At 30.4% G+C, this 22,241-nt stretch overlaps 3 protein-coding genes across 5 annotated transcripts; 1 reads left to right on the top strand and 2 right to left on the bottom strand.

Annotated features, from left to right (window-relative positions):
- Positions 1-1,861: 1,861 nt before the first annotated feature.
- Positions 1,862-4,343, top strand: LOC108483798 (protein BASIC PENTACYSTEINE1-like). Of its 2 annotated transcripts, none has more exons than XM_017787384.2 (2): positions 1,862-2,007; positions 3,188-4,343. In XM_017787384.2, exon 2 carries the CDS (start codon positions 3,192-3,194, stop codon positions 4,038-4,040), a length of 849 nt encoding a protein of 282 aa, XP_017642873.1. In that variant the 5' UTR covers positions 1,862-2,007; positions 3,188-3,191; the 3' UTR covers positions 4,041-4,343. The 2 variants fall into 2 exon arrangements, with proteins under 2 accessions (XP_017642873.1, XP_017642872.1); XM_017787383.2 differs by having other exon boundaries at positions 3,185-4,343.
- A 6,647-nt stretch (positions 4,344-10,990) lies between these two features.
- LOC108482611 (uncharacterized) lies at positions 10,991-13,152 on the bottom strand. 2 transcript variants are annotated; one of them, XM_053027243.1, is made up of 4 exons: positions 13,004-13,152; positions 12,719-12,897; positions 12,545-12,608; positions 10,991-11,417 (listed from the first exon to the last, which is right to left on the bottom strand). In XM_053027243.1, exons 1-4 carry the CDS (start codon positions 13,032-13,034, stop codon positions 11,143-11,145), a joined length of 549 nt encoding a protein of 182 aa, XP_052883203.1. In that variant the 5' UTR covers positions 13,035-13,152; the 3' UTR covers positions 10,991-11,142. The 2 variants fall into 2 exon arrangements, with proteins under 2 accessions (XP_052883203.1, XP_017641226.1); XM_017785737.2 differs by having other exon boundaries at positions 10,991-11,426; positions 13,004-13,149.
- Positions 13,153-15,973: 2,821 nt separating this feature from the next.
- On the bottom strand, positions 15,974-20,985 carry LOC108480183 (uncharacterized). The gene is made up of 3 exons (XM_017783082.2): positions 19,417-20,985; positions 18,007-18,446; positions 15,974-17,869 (listed from the first exon to the last, which is right to left on the bottom strand). Exons 1-3 carry the CDS (start codon positions 20,830-20,832, stop codon positions 16,378-16,380), a joined length of 3,348 nt encoding a protein of 1,115 aa, XP_017638571.1. The 5' UTR covers positions 20,833-20,985; the 3' UTR covers positions 15,974-16,377.
- Positions 20,986-22,241: the final 1,256 nt, after the last annotated feature.

Raw genomic sequence — 22,241 nt, 5'->3', positions numbered from 1 at the left:
AAAATTACTGAAAATTATAAAAGAAATACATTAAAATTTGTAAAATATATAAAATAATTGTAATTTTTTAAAATATACAAATTATTAAAAATAAAAATTTAAAAATAATATAAATTTGTAAGTATGGTTAAAAAGTGATCTTAGCCACTTATATTATTTTGTACTACATTAATTTTAAAAATCAAATCATCATATTTCATGTTTTATTTAACTAGACTATTCATGTCGAGTGTGAAATAAATTAAATGCATAATGACTCATCCAATCCTCCAACTTTGCAAAAATTTATTTTAGCTCTATATTTAATTTTTTACCTCTTTTAGCCTTTGAACTTGCATTATTTGTCAAATCACCTCAAAATAGATTAAAAAAGTTAATGTTGGTTAATTTTGCTAATATGGCATTCATGTAGCAGTCCATATATATGTCACATTAGCAATTAATTAATTTTTAAATATTTTTTATAATTTTATACTTTTTAATAATTTTATTTTTATTTTTTAATTTTAAAAGATTAATTAATTGTTGACATGGCAAACACGTTATCATAGTTATAATTTTATATTTTTAATAAAATTAATTATTTTAATTATCTTTTAATTTTAAAATTTTAAAAGATTAATTAATTGATGCAATATTAACGAATGTTAACTTTTCATCTATTTTTAGATGATTTGACAAACAACACAAGTTTAAGAGCTAAAAGAGGCGAAAAATTAAATGGGGAGCTAAAATAACTTTTTTGTAAAGTTGAAGTGCCAAATAAATCATTATGCCAAAAAAACTTAATAGGTAGTGACCTAAAAAAAAAACTTTCAAATATTTCAGCGACTTAAATGAAAACTTTTGAATTGTTCGATGACTAATTTGCAACTTTTAAAGTTGAGTGACCAATACATAAACTTACTAATAATTTAGATTAATTATATCAAAAAATTATATAAATTTAATTATAAGGTATATAAAATATTAGTATAAAATAATTTTAAATAGTGATACAAACTCTAAATCGATTCAAAATAAATTTAATATAAAGTTTTTAATCAAAATACACTATATTGATTTTTTTATAGAAAAATGGATTCCATTTTGACAAAATAACAACTTAATAAATTAAGTCTTGAATTTTTATTTAGTGTATTTTGAATATAAAAATTACACAATATATTTAAATTTAATTTCAATTGATTTAAAGTTTGTACCATTATTTAAAAATTATTTTACACTAATATTTCATATACTTTATATTTAAAATTAATTAATTTTATATATAAATCATTTGAAATAATTAAAAAATTATTCAAATATGATTTAATATGGATTGAATGCTTAAACTTTGGAAATACTTTATTACCATTAGAAGTATTTATGAGTAAAGCTAGGTTGAGGCTCGATTTAAAAAAAATACCTTGAATTCGTTTAACTCAATTTTATTGTTTAAAATAATAGTAAATCATTTTATATTTATATTTAATCATAAACATAATATTAATATATTTTTTTAATTTTATTCTTTAAACAATAAAATTGGTCAAACTAAGCCAGCCCACCCCAAAATGAGTTGAGTTCATCGGGTCGATTGGATTACATAGCCCATGAACACCTTTTATCACCATTCAATGACCATTTTAGTGACTTAAAATAAAAATTTTCGAATAGTTCTGTGATAATTTTGTAACATTTTAAAGTTGAGTGACTAAAACGTAAATATTTTAATAGTTTAGTGACATTGGTTGAATTTACCCTAAAATTTATGACTAATTTAAAATCTTTAAGATAATTCGACGACGTTTACTGGAATTAACCCAATAGATAATATTTTTAAAAAATATATTTAACCTTTCTGTATTTGTTTAGAGTTTTACACTGTAGACTTCAGTCTCTATCTCTCTTTCTCTTTCTTTTTATTTAGGTTTTTTTTTTCTCTGTGGTTTCTCTCTCCTCTTTCTCTCTCCAGAAAAAAGGCAAAAAAAAAAAAACCCTAAAGAGCTATTTTACACCCCCAAAGTAAGTTTTTATCTTTCCTCTCACTTACATCTCTCTTTTCTTTTTATTTTTTAATTTAATTTGTCCTTTTTTTTTCTTTTTTGCTTTCATCATCTCTCATTGCTTTCTTTTCTCTAACAAATACTGGATAATAGATATATGGGTCCTAACACCTTTGTTAAGCTATTAATATATTTTATTTATATATTTATTTGTTTGTTTGTTTTGAGATTTGAAGATTGAAATTTCGAAGCAGGTTTAGGGTTCTTATGAACTTCCCAAATTGGAAGCTCAAAAACAGGATTTTGTTTTTTTGTGGGGGCCTCTTTTTAGCTTTATTTAGTAGATCTGATTATGGGTTTTGATTCTTGGAAATTTTGGATCATGGGAAAATGTGGGCAAATTAGAACTTAGTTTGAATCTGAAAGTTTCCATTTTTTTTTTCTATTGCTATCTTTAGATTTAAATTTATGCTGCTTCGGAATCTTAGATTTCTTTCTTCTTCCATTTTTTGCTATATTTTCATTTATTTATTTACTGTGGAATGAGATCTTTGGTTTCCATAATTTAGCTCATTGGAGGTTTAGTGTTAGAAATGTGACTTATTTTCTTTCCATTTATATTCTCGGGAACCAAACGGATTTATATATCACTCTTTTGACTTTTGAAATGCTGTTTTTGTTTGATCTTTATTTAGCTTTGTATGTAATTGGATCTGTATTTTATCTCCGTTCAATGTCATTGCAATGCATATCTTATTTGAATCCGATGTTTATTTTGTGGGTTAATATAACTTCTAGTCCCTGAACTTGATAATTAAGTTCACTTTGGTACTTGAACTTTGTAACTAGGTCCATTTTGGTTCCTAAACTTGGCAAATGTAAAAGTTTGATGATGTGGCACTCTCAGATTGTACTACATAATCAAATCTTGTTGGAATCTAAGTTTAGAGGCCAAAATGGACTTAGCTGCCAAGTTTGGGTACCTAAATGGAGAAAAAAAAGGTAAAGGTACCAAAGTGGACCTAATTTCCAAGTTCAGGGACTAAAAGTTATATTAACCCTTATTTTCTTCCGATTTTGTTTCCCTGTGGTATTTGTTGTTTATTCAACTGGGAGTGCTAAACAGTACTTGAATGGAAAATTTTGAATCATGGTAAAAGATTAATAATTTCTGTTGTGTTGTTAACTATATGTAGTAGCTTCATGGATGACGATGCGTTGAATATGCGTAATTGGGGTTACTATGAACCGTCGTTTAAAGGACATCTCGGTCTGCAGCTAATGTCGAGCATGGTTGAACGGGATGCAAAGTCTTTTATTCCCGGCCGTGATCCCAATCTCATGATTACTACCAATACCACCTTTCACCAGCGGGACCCCATTGTTTCCGAGGCACATATCCCCATGAATTATGTTAGGGATAGTTGGATTGCTGACAGAGAGAAGTTTTTCAACATGTTCCCTGCCACCACTCCTAATTACGCCGTTCTCCCGGAAACGTCGGCAGCTCATTCATTGCCAATTTTGCAGCCACCACCTGATTCTTCAACAAGAGATGAGAGGGTGGCGAGTAGTGTTGAAGAGCCACCAGCTAATAAGGAGGGTGTTGAACCGAAGAAAAGGCAGGGTGGAGCTGCCCCTAAGATGCCGAAGGCCAAAAAGCCTAAGAAGCCGAAGGAAAATGCCAATTCTGCAGTTCAACGTGTGAAGCCAGCAAAGAAGAGTATTGTTTTTAAAATAAATGGGTATGACATGGATATTTCAGGCATTCCAATTCCTGTTTGCTCATGCACTGGAACGGCTCAGCAATGTTATCGATGGGGCTTTGGTGGTTGGCAATCCGCTTGTTGTACCACAAACGTATCCATGTATCCTTTGCCAATGAGCACCAAAAGGCGTGGTGCAAGGATAGCTGGCCGGAAAATGAGTCAGGGGGCATTCAAGAAGGTCCTTGAGAAACTTGCAGTTGAAAATTACAACTTCAGTAATCCGATTGATTTGAGGAGTCATTGGGCAAGACACGGTACCAACAAGTTTGTTACTATCAGGTAGGTTTAAAATTGGTGGTAATGATAGTTGAACTCCATCAATTGCGGTCTGCTTCACTTGTATATATTCCCATGGCCATCTTTGTTCGAACCTTGTAGTTTTTCATTTATGCTCATGCTTTAAGAACATCCCGTTTATTCCGGTTTAAAGTTGTGGACGAGTTTTTAGTTGTTGGATTTTGTTCGGATATTCTCCTTTCGTCCACCCGGAAAGTGTTGTTAGAGACTGGCAGTTGAATGCTGCTTTTCCTCGGTATCTTTAAACTGACATCAATGGCATTTTATTTATTCCCTTTATTAGCATAAACTTGTGAATGATGATTATGTAGCCAATCCTTATCATTTGGTATTTTGTTCTAACATCTTTTCGACGTTAGAATTGAAGAAAATGCGGATTTTTTTATGTTAGGATACTTAAAAGTTTTAATTATACGAGAACCGAGGTTGCAGAGAACATGTATGTACAGTGTATAGATGAAAGCTTAGACTGGTGAAAAATGCTTTGATATTACTATGAGCTTCTCTCCATTGTCTCAGGCAATAGCATCTCTTTTGGAGAATCCGGTTCTGGCTTTGTTTCACACAGGTATTGAACCGAAATGAGCACTGGCCTCGGAGGCATTTCCGGATCATTAGGGTTCATTTCTAACATCTCCAGGACTCTGTTCATGGAGGGGCGATGGCCAAGATGGCCAAGTTTGAGTGCACCATAACCCGATTATGAACAACTTTTCTTCAGGTTCTCAAACTCCAAATCTCCCCTCATTTATTTCATAGACCCAAGTAGGAAAATGCACTTTGCTCGAATTGATTGCATCGACGTCGACATGCCTTCTTCCGCATGCCATTTCTAAGACATTATGAAACTATAGACATCGGATTTTCAAGAAACAGCCTCGAAATCCCTTGAAACCATCAATTCTAGTGCCATATGTCCCATTGTTTCACTTCTTTCACATAATGAGACGAGATCATGCTTCTTCAGGCTCAATTTCACTATCCCGAAATCCGAAGTCCTGGGTCTGAAATTCTCATCCATGTAAAAAGATCCCTTGCCCGGTTTCGAGCACAATTTTCTGGATTTTCTCCCAACTGAACGAACCCGAACTTCCACCCGAGAGATCCATCAGGCATGTATTGGTGTTTCGATTCCTTGGAACAAAACCCTAGAATTACCAAATTGGGATGTTCTTCACTTACTTTGAAGCTCTCAAGCTTTTTAACAGCATTGGAGCAAACACGATATGATTACATAGTTCGGAAAAATAAGACACACGAGCAAGGAAAAATAAGACACGAGCACGAGACGGGATATACGAATATATCAAAATCTATTCAACACAAATTATTTATTTGTCTCAAACTTGATTGAATATTATTTTCTAAGTTGAAGTTCAGGTCGAGATATAGTCAAACAATGCAAGCTTGGCTTAATTAATTACTTGAATTTCAATACTCTAGCTGGAACCAGGTTTTTTTGTATAGACTCTAGCTCAAAACGAGTATTTAGATATAATTATAACACGAAGAAAATATGACACGAGCACGAGATGGATATATGAATAGATTAAAATCTACGTAACACAAATTATTTACCGGTCAAAAGTTAATATAAACATAAAACATTGTAAACATGATTACTTTTGCTTGGATCAAACTTGATCGAATATTATTTTCTACGTTGAAGTTCGAGTCAAGATATGGTCAAACTGCGTGTGTTTTGCTTAATTGATTATTTAATTCCAATAATTAAGTTCGAGCACGTGAGTTGTTCGAAATAATACGACTCTTATTAGCATGTTCAACTCAAAATTAAACTTGATAAATTTCTTAATCAAATTCAAGTAGTTTGTAATTGTAAGTGTTTTATCAATACCTTTATGAATATGAAACAAAAAAAAAGAAAAAAAATACGAGATGAATATATAAATTGATAAATATAAAATACTTTAAATATAATTATGAAAAAAAAATATAAATTTGATACGAATATATGGATTTATCTAATAATAATTTCTTGTGGATGAATATTTGAGGAGAAAGAAAAATACAACTAATGAAAGAAGGATGAATCTGATGAACCAAATAATTGCTACAAAGCATGCACATATATGTGTTTTTATTTAAAAATAATAATAATGACACTTGTTAGCATCGGCAAGGAACATTGATACAAGGATGGTGTATATATATCGAAGTTATACATCATAATTTGCATTTGAAATGAAGAATTGACTGAATATAAGGATTCAAACGGTAAAAAACTCGAGTTTAACTTGAGTTCTAGGCTTGAAGTTAAACTCGAACCCGATCAAATTTCACTTTTAAATCTTGAGTTCATTTTGAGATAATGGTTGAATTGGTTGAGCTTCGTTTATTAAAAAGAAAACTAAAAAAAATGAGTTTAATTGCTATACTCCAATTTGGCTTGTTGCGTATCTCGATAGGTGTGGGCAGAAATAAATTATAAATTTATAAGAGACTTTGGAGGTAATCTTAGAGTTATGTTAACTTACAACTTTGTAATTTATATAGGGACTAAATTAATATTTCACTATTTTTAGAAAATGGAAAATAAGTTATAAATTTTTACGAGGTCAAAATATAATTTATCTTTGTATTGGAAGGACTAAACTATTATTATACCATTTTAGGAGCTAAGGATCTGTTTAACCCTTGGCAACATCTCTATATCTTGAGCTACTCAAACTCAAGCTCAATAGTGATTGATCCAATTTCAGTTAGTTTTATGAGTTATTTGAGTCAAACAAATACTTAAATGTGACTAGTTTGTAGCTCGAGTCTCATAACTCGAGCTAGACAATAACTAATCCAATTTTTTTAGCCGAATTCGGATAATTTAATATCTCATTTAATCGAAAAAACAACAATCAACGAACCTTATTCCCTTTAAAATTTAAAGAGAATATCCGTATTTACGGATTTATAAAAGCATCCCCGACCCTTTGCTCTACAATCTCAACACTCGACCGACCATATCATTCGAGACCCTAATCACTGCATTTTCAACACAATTTCATAAGAAACTATTTGATGTGATGGTTAGTGTTAGAGATCGGAGACGGAAACTATTTGGATTTTCGTTCATAGAATTATGACATTTTAAGTTATTTTAAGAAAAAAAACTAAACTGTAGAAAAGGAGTAAAATGAGAGCTTTGGATTGGTACAGACTGTATCAATAAAGAAGGTCATAAAATAATAATTTTAACAGCCTAGTGACTTAAATGAAAACTTTCAAATAGTTCATTGACTATTTTGTAACTTTTTGAAGTTATGTGACCAAAATGTAAACTTACTAATAGTTGAGTGACTTTAGTAAAATTTACTCTTTTTTCAACCACGTAGCTGCGACCTTTTTGCCTTACAGCTGTGAAACGGACTTGGGTCACTCTCAATCTCATGTTTTGTTCTGCTTCTCATTACAACCGTCAGATTAATCTGATAGTCCCCCACTTTGAAAATTTAAAGGCTTTCAACGGTTGAGATTTAAGGTGCATGTAAGATCAAAAACAGGGTACGAATATTTTATGTTTAATAATGGGTCCCATATTTCTTATTCTTGTCGGGGAAAGGTCAAAGTTTCAAATAGATGGGCGTTGACCAATAGAGAAAGAGGACAATTTTGATGTCATCCCCAATGGCCAAATATTTAATCAATTTGAGCTAAACCTAACTACCCAACACGTAAAAGTATTATAGAGTATTTTATTAAAAAATAAATAAATTAATCTTTATATATTAACTCAAAGAATAAATTGATTATTTCTGTTAAAAAATCATCTAATTATATTGTTAAAAACTTACGTAGTTGATAGAATAACCAGATAGTGATACATGTTATGCCACATGTATGTCATACTGACGTATATGGACCAATTTTTAATAACAAAAATAGAGAAAATTTTTAACAAAAGAATCTATTTGCTTTTTGATTTAATGTATAGGGTTTAATTTGCTCATTTTTTAGTAGAGAGCAAATGCAATCCGACTCCTAGTATAAGGACCTCTATAATACTTTTACTCAACCCGAAACAATTAGATTAAAATATACTATTAATCCTTATACTTTTATAAATTTTGAGATTTAGTCCTTAAAACATGAAGGACCAAATATATAGTATGTTCCATTTTAATTTCATTGCATAATTAAATGTTTCAACTACCATGAACTGTAAGCACTTTACAATGTAAAGATATATGCATGCCCTATATGATATGCCATTGTTGCAAAAAGCTTTAAAATTTTCAAAAGTTTTGACTTCATTTGAATTTTGATGACTCTTTATTGGATTTATTTGCTTTTTTATTTTAATTTTTTAATAATTTCATTATATATTTTGATTTGTTTTTTTATACAGTACCTAGAATTATTTAGAGTCTCTTTCTAACTCATAAATAAGAGGATAATGCCCATGCCAATTGAACCTACGTCCTCCTGCATTAATAACAATGTCCATGCCGATCAAGTTAAGACTCAATCGGTTTTTCTTTGATTCAATTAATAAGGCATGTTTTTGTCGGATTTAAATATAAATAAGACAAAAAAATTAAAAACAAGATATGATTCCGACGTTAAATGGAACAATAATTTTGGTGTAGTCAAAGTTTTTTAGTTGGCATGTTTGACTCTTATTTAAACTAACAAATTAGGAGAATTTCGTATAAAATAGAGAATCTAAAATTATTCATTCGGTTGGCTTTTTTGAGAAAGGAAAAGAGTTTGAATTATTGTAAGTGTCAGTAAAATTATCATGGAGTTGGTTTTACTAGGAGTCAAATTGTATTTTGGTTCATTTTGTTGAAAAAAATGAGCAAATGAGTCCCTATTTATTAGATTAAAGAATAAATTGGCGTGGATCACGAAATAATCAAACAATTACATGTGGCGTGCTACATGTACCTTATGCTAACATACAAGAACTAGTTTTTAACAATAAAAATAGATGGGATTTTTAACAAAATGACCAATTTGCTCTTTGATTTAACATATAATGACTAATTTGCTTTTTTTTTTAGTTGAGGGGACAAAATGCCATCCAACTCTTACTATAAGGGCCTTCATGATACTTCTATCTTGAAGAGTGTTATCCTTATCCTTATCTTTTAAGTATTTTAAGCCGCTTTAAAAAAACAAGATTATAAAGGCCTTTATGGAATAATGTTTGAAGATACTTTAAGAGATAAAATCAGTTTTTAATTGGGAGTTTGAAGTTTATCAAAATTTTGTTAAAGGGGTTGTTTGTATCACCTTGTAAATAGGCTTGATTGACGCACATTAGTGACAAGTTTTGGAGTGTCTTAGGGATTCGAGAGATTGATTTTTAACAATTTTAGTTGAATATTAGGCTACAAATATCTGTATGTGTGAAGAGTAGTTTAGGCTTTAACCAATAGTTGTACTAGTTGAATAAAATCTCTCTCCGAAAGAGGCTCTATAAACGTAGGATTGTTAATTTGAACAGCGTTAATAAATATTGCATTTACATCTTCTTCTACCTTATTAAAAAAATATGTTCTATCCCAATTTTTGGTCCAACGTAAGATTAACCAAAATTGTTCTGAACAAAGGCTTTTTCATTAATGTTTACAATTTATTTTTTTTATCAATTTGGTTCTTATTCTTTTTTTAGTTAAATTTGATCATAACATTTCAAAAAGAGTCAAATTGTTTTTCTAATGAAAATGTTGACCAAAACACTAATTTTTAAACAAGGATGTACATTAGTGACAAGTTTTGGAGTGTCTTAGGGATTCGGGAGATTGATTTTAAACAATTTTGGTTGAATATAATATCCTTATATATGTGTGAAGGGTAGTTTAGGCTTTAACCAATAGTTATACTAGTTGAATAAAATCTCTCTCTGAACAAGGCTCTGTAAACGTAGGATTGTTAATCTAAACTGCGTTAATAAATATTGTATTTACATCTTGTTCTACCTTACTAAAAAAATATACTCTATCCCACTTTCCGGTCCAACGTAAGATTAAACAAAATTGTTTTGACCAAGGCTTTTTCATTAATGTTCAGAATTTTTTTTAACAAATTGGTTCTTATTCCTTTTTAGTTAAATTTGGTCATAACATTTCAAAAAGAGTCAAATTGTTTTTCTATTGGAAACATTAATTTTTAAACAATTTGTCGTGGCAACTTGCGTGGCAGTCCATGTGTATTTCATGTTGACATGTCACTATTTTTCTTATAAAACATAGAATGAAGTACACGTGGATTGTCACGCGGGTGTCCATGTTTAAAAATTTAAAGTTTTAGCCAGTGATTCTTTTAAAAAAAAACAATTGGACTTTTTTAAAAAGATTGATGATCAAATTTGACTCATTTTAAAAGGTTAGACAAATTTAGTTAAAAAATGAATAACAACCAAATTGATAAAAGATGAAAACGTTAAGGGATAAATTTATTACTATGCCTATTAACAACAACAGTCGAATGTGTTTTAGTTTGGTTTGATTGGTATTGTTATTATTAACAAATAAAATGTTTGCTAACGAAGCATTACTTTGGTTGGTATTGTTGTTGTTATAACAACTTAAAGGATATAAATTGAATATGTTTAAGTTCGTAATATCATCTGCTTTTAGAAATTAAGGATATTTTATATCTATGATTATAAATATTTTGCAATTAATATTTAGTGAAATTTACTTTAAAAAATAATTTACTTTAAATTCTATTAATAACTATATAATATGCCAAATATGAAAAAAATTTCATTAATTATCACACTTCTCTTTTATTTTATATATATATATTTATTTATTTATTAATATTTGATACAATAAGGGTGAATAAAATCATTTAAATTTACTTTTGTTGTACATATGCCATCAAATATAAACCTTATAGATAAACTTTCATTACTTTGCTTAAATTTAAGATTTAGTCCCTAAAATTTAATATAGCTTAAATAATTAATTAGTCCAAATAAGTAACTATTCCAATTAAAATACTTTTAAGTAAAGACTACATTATGCCAAATTAAATTACAAAAGCTAAACATCAAATTTAAGCATAATTGAGAGACCAATATCATAATTTAACTATTTCGATATCAATAGAAAACTCACTTAACCTTTAGTTCTAATTATGGTGATGGAGCCACTTCCTTTAGTGTATATTTTGGTGAGTGCCGTCACGGCTTTGCCAGAAAGGCCAATACCGTCGGCTGACATGCATGGCCGACAAGCGGAGTCTCCAACAGGGTGTCGGATCGGTCTTGTCGGCGGCATTAAAAGCCTTTGGTTAATGTCATTTAATGTCGTATCGCCTTCAATCCCTCCAGGTTTTACTAATGCAAATGGATAAACAACACTTTTTATCACCCTTTTGTTCTTCTTTTTATCTTCATTTCCTTATACATTAAAAGAAAATCAATGTTAATTAAATTTGAAGACGATGTTGTTAGGAAGGTAATCATGAACCATAAAATGATTAGTCTTTTTGAACTGTAAAATAGATATAGAGATTTTTATTTTTTTTGTTGAATTTTCATGTTTTAAAAAATATTTGTTTTTGACATATTCCGAGATACGAATTTCCGTAACAAAAAACTTTTAAATTGTTTTATTTTGATTTCGGTCTCATTACTATGCTAAAATTTAAGTTTTAATCCATCTAATATAATTTGTCATGATTGAGTCTCTCTCCTCTTATAATGTTATTAATAGGTCTAAATTGACCGTTAGTTGTTGTTGTTAAAGTGATGACGTGGTTTTTTTTTTTTCTAAAACGACTTTAAGCACAAGGACAAAGCTAGAAATTTTATATTGGTGATCAAGATAAAATTAAAAATGTTGGGGCCAAAGCTAAATTTTTTTAAGTTGAAATGATCTAAATTGAATAAATAAATTTATTGTAGGGACAGAAATGAAAATTTTTCATTTGACCAAAGTTTAAAGGGATTAAAATCGAACTTTTAATTTTTAAAAAGGACTACAAGGAGAATTATACCATTTAACCAAGGGGCAAAGGTCTCTACCTAGGCTTCATCCTTGCTAGGGGATTTCAATGGAAATTCAATGGATTTCAATGATTAACTAGATTTTCACGTGGTTTTGACTATGGATCACGTATCAGTAAAAAAAGTCAAATCATCGCTTTAATGGTAACAATTAACAGTGTTATAAATTTGGACATACTAATAACATTATAAAAATGACATCTAAATTATCAATTTCCTCACATTTTACCCGATAAGTTTATTACATATAGTAATAATGTGCCACGTGTCACATTTTTATTAGTTGATATTGTGACTTGAGGTAAAATGAAAGGAAGGTGTACCAAAGAAAATGTTAAATTAAAGTTTAGATACTTAAGTGAGAAAAATGTTATAATTCGAAGGCCAATTTTGCATTAAAGCCTAAAAGTAGAGGACCAAATTATGTTAAATTAAAGTAGGGGATTAAATCCCAAATTTTAACATAGTAGGGGGACTAAAACCAGAATTAAACCAGAAAAAATCGTTACCTGAAACTCCATTAATGGTTGTTAACTGGTTCATGCAGCTGAAATTCTCAGAATTCATATAATTCTGCATAAAAAACAAATACAGATATTTCAGTATATTCTTTTGATTGACATAAATAATTGCTTTATTATTGAGAAAAAAAGAAGAAAAAATCCAAAAAAATTTGTATATACCATTGCAAGATCATTAAAGCTATTTGTTAAATCATCATCATCATCATCACCACCATGAAACGACAACAATCGTCTCCGTTTTGACATTTCAGTGAATTCAAGTAAAGCATCTTCGAGATACCCAGAAGAGAAATCCGAATCTAGATTTTGAAACAATGGTGACCTACTTCCATCAATGGCTGCAATTCACATTTAAAAAAAAAAGGTAAATAAAAAATTAAAATTCTATGGTTTTGAAACAAAAAAAAACAGAAGAAAAACAGTGAAAGACAAGAGAAAAGAGACATGTTTTGTTGCAGGTAGTGTAAGCCGCCATTGATAAAAAAGATTGAAGCTTCTTTTACCAGTGGGGTTGTTTGGGGTTCATATGGGTGTCTTAAATAAAGCTTATTAGTAATGGTGTTTGAAACAAGGTGAAAAATTTAGAAATGATTGTAAGATGGAAACAGTGAGTTTTTTTTTTTTTTTTAAACTATGGAAACAGTGAGTTAGTCAAACAGTAATGGATAAAAAAATATATAGGGTAAATTATATCCAAGGTCACTAAGTTATTAGTAAATTTGTCTTTTGGTCATTTAATTACAAAATGTTATGAAATGGACATTGAATTTTATTTGAAAGTTTTCATTTAAGTTATTAAATTATTCAAAAGTTTTTAGGATGTTAAGCTTTTTATTTTAAGTCTGATTAGCAAGCTTCAAGTGACGGTTTGATGATCTGTACGTTAAATCCAAGTCGACTTAACGGTCAATGTCGGAGATTGGAGAAGAAAACTGTTTAGGTTTTAATTTGCATATCCATGAAATTCAAAACTGTTTCGTCAAAAGACTAAAGAAGAAGAGCTTTCGATTAATATAGGTGGTGCGAATGTAAAAAGATCACACAACAGTGATTTAATAGCCTAATGAGTAAATTTCAAATAGTTCAATGACTATTTGTATTTTTTTAAAGTTAAATGACCAAATTGTAAAGTTACTAATAGTTTAGTGACCTTAGATGAATTTAACCTAAAAATAAATATAATTGAAGGACATATGTCAATGTTGCTCACTAGCAATGCATAAAATAAGAAAAAATTAAATGAATAATTATTATTGTCTATTATAGTATATCAAGAAAACTCTACCAGTATTGCACTATCCTCCTATTTATGTATTAGGAAGGAGTTACGAGCCGTTCTAGGTATTGTATCAAAAAGAATATATTTCATTAGAATTTATAATGAAATTGTTCAAAAAAAATCTGAGTGAAATTTTTAAAATATATTTTAAGATAATTTGAGAAATTATTTTTATAACAATGATTAGGATATTAATATTGATTAAATTATAAGTTTATTATATGAATATAATCTACTTTGAGAACTAAAATTACTGTATTGAATGTGAGAGTATTCTTTTAGAAATATTAATTAATAGTATTTAATTAATGCTTGTTAGCATCAATTAAGTTGACTTTACTTGAAAAGGCAAATTAAATAGTATATTTTTTTAAAAATAATTGAAGATTATAAGAATGTGTGAACCAAATTATTTTGTGTTTCTATTATTTTTCTTTAGTGGGGATGGATTTGAATTTATATGGGGTTTGGTAAATAGGGACTAAAAATTGCAAATATATATATATAATATCATATGCTGTTGTTTTTCATATAAAATCAAAGGATTTTTGGATTTTTTCCCAAATAAAAAGACAAAAAAAGAAAATATTGGTTAGACATAATTCAAATTCAAGGGCTTTTTTAAATATATATATATTGCCTTATATATTCTCACCATTGTGGGATTTAGGTGGATACTTTTTTGGCCAATAGGTATAGGACCCACTTGTATCATTGTGGAAGTTCCATGATATTTAATAAGATAAGCTGCACTCAATCACATTAATTTATTAATTATTTAATTTTAAAAAGTTATAAAATAGTGATTGAATTATTTAAAAGTTTTTATTTAGTCATTGAGCTGTTCAAATTGTTGTTGTATGACTTTCTCTGTTCGTATCGCCTATATCAATTGAAACCTCTTATTTCCATTATCTTTCATAGTTCAATTTTTTTCTTTTATGAAATAGTTTTGAATATCACAATCTGCGAACCAAAGTCTAAATAATGTTTTTCTCCGATTCCTAACATTGATTGTCAGATTGACTTGGATCTAACGTATGTTTTTTCTACTCGTTGATATGTACTGATCTACCATATTGATTGTCAAATCGTCACTTAGAGATCACTAACTGAACTTTCCTTTTTTTTTAAAAAAATCTTAATAGTTCAGTGACTTAAATAAAAACTTTTGAGTAGTTTAGTGATAATTTTGTAATTTTTTTAAAAGTTGAGTGACCTAAACATAAATTTACTAATAATTTAATGATATTAGGTGTAATTTATCCTATTTAATAAGATTGTTGAAACTGGATTGGATCAGTTAGTTAGAACGGTTAAATTAAGAACAGACCGATCTGATCCAAAACAAGGTAAACAATCAGTTGATCCACAAATTGATATGAACCGATTGTATTAGGCTAAAAATTAATTAAACTAGATTTTATGATCTTTTAATAATTTTCAATTTTACTTTTTTATAATTTTAATGATTTATTCAATTTGAATCAAACAAACCCGATAACTTTGACCAATTCAACCACCAATCCGGTTTCAAAAACATTAAAATTTAAAAAAAATTAATTAATTATATATATTTAAAATACATGTTTTATATTCATACTTAGATATTATAATTTAAATTTAATTAATAAAATTACCTTATCCAAAACTCCATGAGAGCTTTATTTTGTTAGGAACTTTTTAATTGAAGGTGGAACAAGCTTCTCTTATGCCTTGCTGAAGTATACCTTCGCTACAAATTAAACAAAAAAATATTCTTGACTCATATTGTATTTTATCTTTCTACTAAAAAATAGATAAATTAATTTTTATATATTAGATCAAGGAGTAAATTAGTCCTTATGTTAAAAATTTCATCCATTTCTACTACTAAAAGTTAATTCTTATACATCGAATAAAATGCACGTGGCACATCACATGTAACTGTTTAATTATTTTTATCAATAAAAATAGATAAATTTTTAATAGAAAAACGAATTTACTTATTAATCTAATACAAAATATAATTAAACTCATAATACAGAAATCTCCTGAATACTTTTACTATCAAAATCTAATTTGTATTAAGACATGACATAAACTATGATACGAAAAAATAATTAAAATATTTAAATGTACTGACAAAATTGTGATACATGGAAAATAAATAATTATTATTATTATTTTAAAAAAATACAAATGAGATGTGTTGCAGAGGCTTTTTTTTTTTTTTTTCTCCTAACAGCATTACATGAACAAAATGGGTGCAAAAAGCTCCCCTTTCCTAACAAAATGCACATATCATCTTAAAAAAAGAATACATGAACATATGCAAAAAGTTTCACAACAACGGGTTGTATTTAACCGTAATGCAGTGAAATCTCGATGTTTAATTCAATTAATCCATGCAAAAAATCGGCACCAACCAGAGTGAAGTTCGAACCGTGTCGAATGAAGCCTTGAAGTTTAGCACGATTAGTTCAAGCAATCACCTTTTAAAAATGGCATCCAACTGGCAAAACTCGAAGTTTAACCCAACTGGTTCGTGCAATCACCTTTATGACAAAAACAATGCCTCCAAGTAATCATCGATGTAAGCTAAGCATGGCCAATGATCGGTGCGAATACGAACTAAAGTCGAAGCATCACTTACTTCCATTTGTAACAAGAGATGGAACATCGGGGGAAGAAAAATCAAGACATGGATGCAACCGAGACTTCTTTTGCCAATGTTTAACTGACTTTCCTGCTCTTCTTCGTTCTCGACTAAAGTAATATAAAGAGGCATACTGTCAGGTTCGGCAACTGAGGTGGGGGCTTCAAGCAAAAGTCCAGAGGCTTCATCTTGCCATACAACGTCTCTGATAATTCCATTATCCTTTACCATGTCAATGAGACGATCTCCGCTCACGCTAACTACAAATGGTGCCAGATAATGTTCAGTGGCACGAATTAAAGCATATGGAGGAATCTCAAGCAACTTCACGGATCTGGTTCCATGAATGGCAGCAAACCCTTTGCCACTCTTTAAGGGGAAAATCTCCCGCCCGGTATTGGAAGTAGTACCACATGCATCCCACAAGGCATTGAACAAATCTGAATAGTAATCAGGTAAAACATCTTCTGGGATGTCTGGTGGGGCAATAGCTTTAAGAAACAAATCTTCAATGCCAACCGTAATACTTTGCAACTGTCCTGTGATGATTTGACCATCTTCCCCGTTTGTTTCAATGAAAACATCAACCATACCGGGAGTTGGCTCACGTGGTTCCAATTCGATCATTGCAGGAGCTTTATAGATATCTTCTTCACTACCACCATCACTATCATGTGTAGCAATGATGTCTAGTGAAAAATTTTCACCACGAAAATCACCACTAGTTGGAGGTTGACCGAGAAGAAAGGGTATATGACATGTCGGAATTGACCCATATGGTGCCAACGATGAGAATTTCAATACTGTAGCATATATGGCAGGGAGGGCATCTACTCCGTGTAACCCACTTTTCGGGGACTCACTTCCCCAATCATTATTGAAAGACTCCGCATCAAATCTCAAATAGCAAGGAATTTTAACCCTAAGCCCCGGCATATGTCTAAAATCAGGAATATACGAGAAATGTCTCCTTAATATCGCTAAAATCTCTGAAACTTTCGAGTCCATCACATATAATGGCGCCTGTGGTTTATCCATTACCTGACCATCTAATACAGTCTCAAATTGTATAGTGGCATCAAGTTCTCTTTCATCTGTCGAGGCTCCACCATCCCTAAAGCCACCAGAAAATTCTGGTTTGTTACTCCCGACCCTTAAAGGTAATAAAGACAACGACCAAGCCTGTTTGACAAGTAGTGGTATCATCCGCTCGAGATGGATATAGGATGCGATGTTCTTTAATTTCTTGGGATCTTGAGAATGTCGAGGAGATGGCACGTTGAAGAATGATCCGGAATGAGACGAGGGGGAAATACCAAGGAGTTGCTCCCCAAGGTTTAGCATTCCTCTAAGCTTCACTCCGGGTACACAAATCAGCATCCTCAAGTAGATCCTGTAAATTTACATGACAGGAAATAATCAAAAACTCTTCTCGAGATTCCTTATAATTTAGACTATTTTTCTTCCCGTTGGGTCAACATGGAACAGAAATGTTAAAAAAGGAAAAAGAACAAAGTCGTCCCTTCATACCTTGCGTGGTCACGAACCTCCAAATCAGGGAAGTAAAGGCAGGTGAACGCCAGGAGACGGGATAAACCAAGGAATAAACGAGAGCTCTGATGGTGAGTTAGCATGGTTCTGCAAATGCCGAGGACCTTACTACCCCGAGACCAAGATTTTACACCTGTGTCTGGTCCATGTTTCTCAACAAGGAAAGCCATGAACTTGGTTAGTAGCTCTAACAACCTACGCGGAGGTATTGTTTGATTTTCAGCAATCCTATCGAAAATCGAGAAGTATGAAACTAGTCTATAATCAATTGCAACTCTTGAATGCAGACTCGCATCGATCGTTTGAAGCAGACGTTCTCCCAACCAAAGATGCCTTTGACAGCCTAACAAACGGTCAATAAAAGCAACAATGACTGGAACCAATCTCTGAAACTCCAGTATCAAGTCAACAAACATCCCCTGAACAAAAGAAGTTAACAAATATCAGCATATAGCCCATTGGAGTATAATTTTTCCCGTGTCATACTCAGGATTTAGAATCAGCTAAAACATAAACTTCGAGTCTAGTTCTGCATCTCAGTTACCAGAAATCGTTATCTCTCAGCGATTTTCGAATTGGTACACACATTCCAAATCAAGGAACACTTGTGATCCAATTCAGTAAAACTAATGATCCCATTAGCATATACTTTTATTATAAAATTATTGAGTAAAAACAAACAATTCACGAACTTTGTATAGGTTAAAGTACCTGGGAGATCCCTGTATTACAGTGACTGGATCAAATTAGTCCCTCTATTATTAAATGGATCAATTTAGTCCCTGTACTATTAAAAAGAATCAATAAGTCCAAATTGTAATAGAGTTAACATTTACTATATAAAAATGCCCTAAAAATATTTTTTCAATTGTAGTTCAATTCCAAAGAAAAGATTTCATTTATAGAATAATAAAAACTTTAAAAATATTTTGTTAAACAGTAAATATTAATTTTATTCCAATTTGGACTTATTTGATTCATTTTAATAGTAGATAGACTAAACTGATCCATTTAATAGTAGAGGACTAATTTGATCAAGCTCCTTGGTACATTCACCTATATTTATATAAACACAAACCCATGCATATAAATTCCAAAAAAAAAAAAGAAAACATTTTACATGCCAATGAATCATTTTTCATTCATATTAAACGAACTGGAAAAGACTAAATAAATTGAATTAAGTTTTATACGTGTGGCAAATTATGTTTTAATTTTCATTCCTTGTACCTGATTAATCCACTCCTACATAAATGCCATCATAATAATTATATGATCGACATAATAATCTATTTCAGATAATGGACATACTCCATATAGTTAAGTAGATGTAAATTAGATTCATTGAGGCATAATTAAATGAGTACTTTATAATGAAAAAGAAAAAACCTTTAAATGATTGAAAATGGCGGATTCCATAAGTGCAGTGGTGGTGGAAGGATCAGCCTCGGAATGAGATGATGCGCCTATCAAAAATTTATGGAAAGTACGGAATGCCACTGCAGTTTCCGTGCTCCAAGGAGGCAACCATTTGAAACCCAAAACTGATACTAGACCATCCTGAAAGAGCTTCACTACCGAATTCCCTTCCATATCTGAAACACTTTGAGGATTCAACTTATCGATACAAACAGAACAGAAAGCAAGTAAATCTAGCTTTAATGCTTTCAACGAAAGTGGATCAAACACGCTCGGATAAAACATGAAACCCATTTCTACAATCGACTTCTTCTTCTCGACCATCAACCTATTCAGAAAAACCATCAACCAATGCACTGAAAGCAATCGAAACACCAAATGTTGCTGTGTTTCCAATGAAACCAAATAAAGTCTTCTCACAATCTCAATTTCCTGCTCGTTAAATGCTTCGGAAAAATGCGAATACATGACCAAAACAACATGATACAATAAAGGATTAAATGAATAAATCATCCCAAAAAACTGAACTTTAAGCATAGAAGACTGTAAATCTAAAGCTACTGCTAATGGCATTATCATTCCCATAAAAATCATCATCCCACAAGGAGTTAAAACTTGTGGCCATTCCAATAAAAACGCCATTGCTCTTCTCAATTCCTTATAATTCAACTCTAACAGCCCTTCCTTTTCTAATTCTCCAATGCATTGCGGTACATTAAAAGGAATCAAAGGAACCGAAGTATTCAAAATAGAAACACTTAACTTTCGATTCACGATACTATGAATCACAGTTGTAAACAACAAAATGTAACTTTGCGAAGCATGGGTTCGTTCGCTTTGGCATAAGCTCCATAAATGACCAGCAATATCAGAGAGTAAACAAGGGTAAGCTTTCTCCAACTCACGTAGACACTCACAAGCAGTGGCACGTGCGTGGCGGTCCGGTCCATGGTTCGGCCGGTTTATAACCGCTAATAAAAGTTCGACGACGGATTCCGTAAACCGAACCTCGACGGACTCGACTGAGTTGGTAGAGATCAAAATCGAGGTCGTCGAAACCATCATCTGTTCTTTCAATGCGTAAGTGACATGGACACCGTCGGTCGGGGATTGGACAACGGCGCGTAGGGTTTCGACGAGGCGGTCCATAAGGGAAGCGAGTGATGGATCTTGGGGGAACAATAGATCGGAAAATTCCTCGAGGAAGATTACGAGAGGGATTTTGAAAGGGAATTCCTTTTTGAGGATCGATGAAAGGGCGAGTTCGACGACGGAAGGGGACAGGGACCGCCATTTCTCGCGGCGGAAACCGCCGTACTGGAAATCTTCAACTAAAGATTCCCAATCTTGAGGTAAAATCGGTTTTGGCGGTGGTTTTTCAGCCATTTTATTGAACTTTTAATTTTCTGGAATTTTTGAAAATCGGGATTTTAGGTTTGAAGTTGAGAAAAATTGGGAAATTGAAATACCATTATTGATCAGAATTGAAAACCGCCAGTTCCATCAGAAAAATAACTGAAATTCACTCTACTAGTCCCTATACTATGTTAATCTTACTGATTTAGTCCTTATAATCTAATTTCATCACTATTCTAAAATTTTACTGCAAGAGCAGTTGTTTACAGCTAGCAGTGTTCTTAGATCGAGTTGTAATATTATTTTTAAAATTTTAATTTAATTATAAAATATAAAAATAATATTTTTAATAATAAAATTGGTCGAGATTAATTAATATTATTATTCTATTTTTTTAATTTTAAAATGTTTTAATTAATTCAAATTATTAAATCCTCAATTACTTTTGTTAATGTGTTGACAATTAACACGAAATTTTTATAAAAAGTTACATGCAAATTGAATGCTTAAGAGTATTTATTTTAAAAGTTAAATAGAAGGTTTACATGTTAACCAATTATTCAAAGATGATTTAAAAATATTTGGATAATATTATGAATGAATAAGTCCAAATTTTAACATACTTGAGACACCAAAACCACTATTTCACCTATTTAAATATGTATATGAATATTTTAAGAAAATGGTTAATAACAAACAGCTCCAACTCTAAACCGGGAAGCCACTAAATTATTTTAAGTGTAGAAATTAAATTATAATTTTTATTATAGTAGAAATATAATTTTAAAAATTAAATTAAAATTTTATCATTTTTAAAGAATTAGTGTGTAATTTTATCTTTATTAATTTAAAATTTTAAAGGGACAAAATGGACCGAGGCCTTACTAACCTCTATATTCACCCTTAATCTAAATTATATTTTAAAATATTCTAATTAAATTTTCAAAGTTCATTATCATATTAATTAAATATCAAATTCTATATCAAACTTTAAAATATTTTAAATTAAACAATTAATCTAAATTTTGAAATTTAAAATAAATAAGGACCAAATTCTAAAAATGTAAACAACTTATGGCACATATTAACTTAATTTTAATATGTTCATTAGCCTTCAATGTAGGAGCGATGTCAAAGGTATTGGCAAGAGTCTCAGCCCCTAAAACATAAAATTTCACTTTTAATTCTTGAAATTTTACAAAATTTTAATTTAATAAAGATAAAATTATATTTTGATCTTTAAAAAAATAGAATTTTATTTAATATTTTAAAATTATAAAAATATAAGTTATTAAAAATTTTTATTTTTATTTTAATTCTCATAAAATATATAATTTAATCTGATCAGGAGAAAATTTTTAATTTTTGTCTCTACGTGGCTAAAATTAATGGTTAGACGATATTAAAATTTTGACGACTCAAATAGGATATTTTGATTG

The sequence above is a fragment of the Gossypium arboreum genome, chromosome 4, assembly GCF_025698485.1.
Source record: "Gossypium arboreum isolate Shixiya-1 chromosome 4, ASM2569848v2, whole genome shotgun sequence".
NCBI classification, from domain to species: Eukaryota; Viridiplantae; Streptophyta; class Magnoliopsida; order Malvales; family Malvaceae; genus Gossypium; species Gossypium arboreum.
The sequence above is the reverse complement of the archived record's forward strand: the minus strand, read 5'-3'. Positions and strand labels throughout refer to the sequence as shown.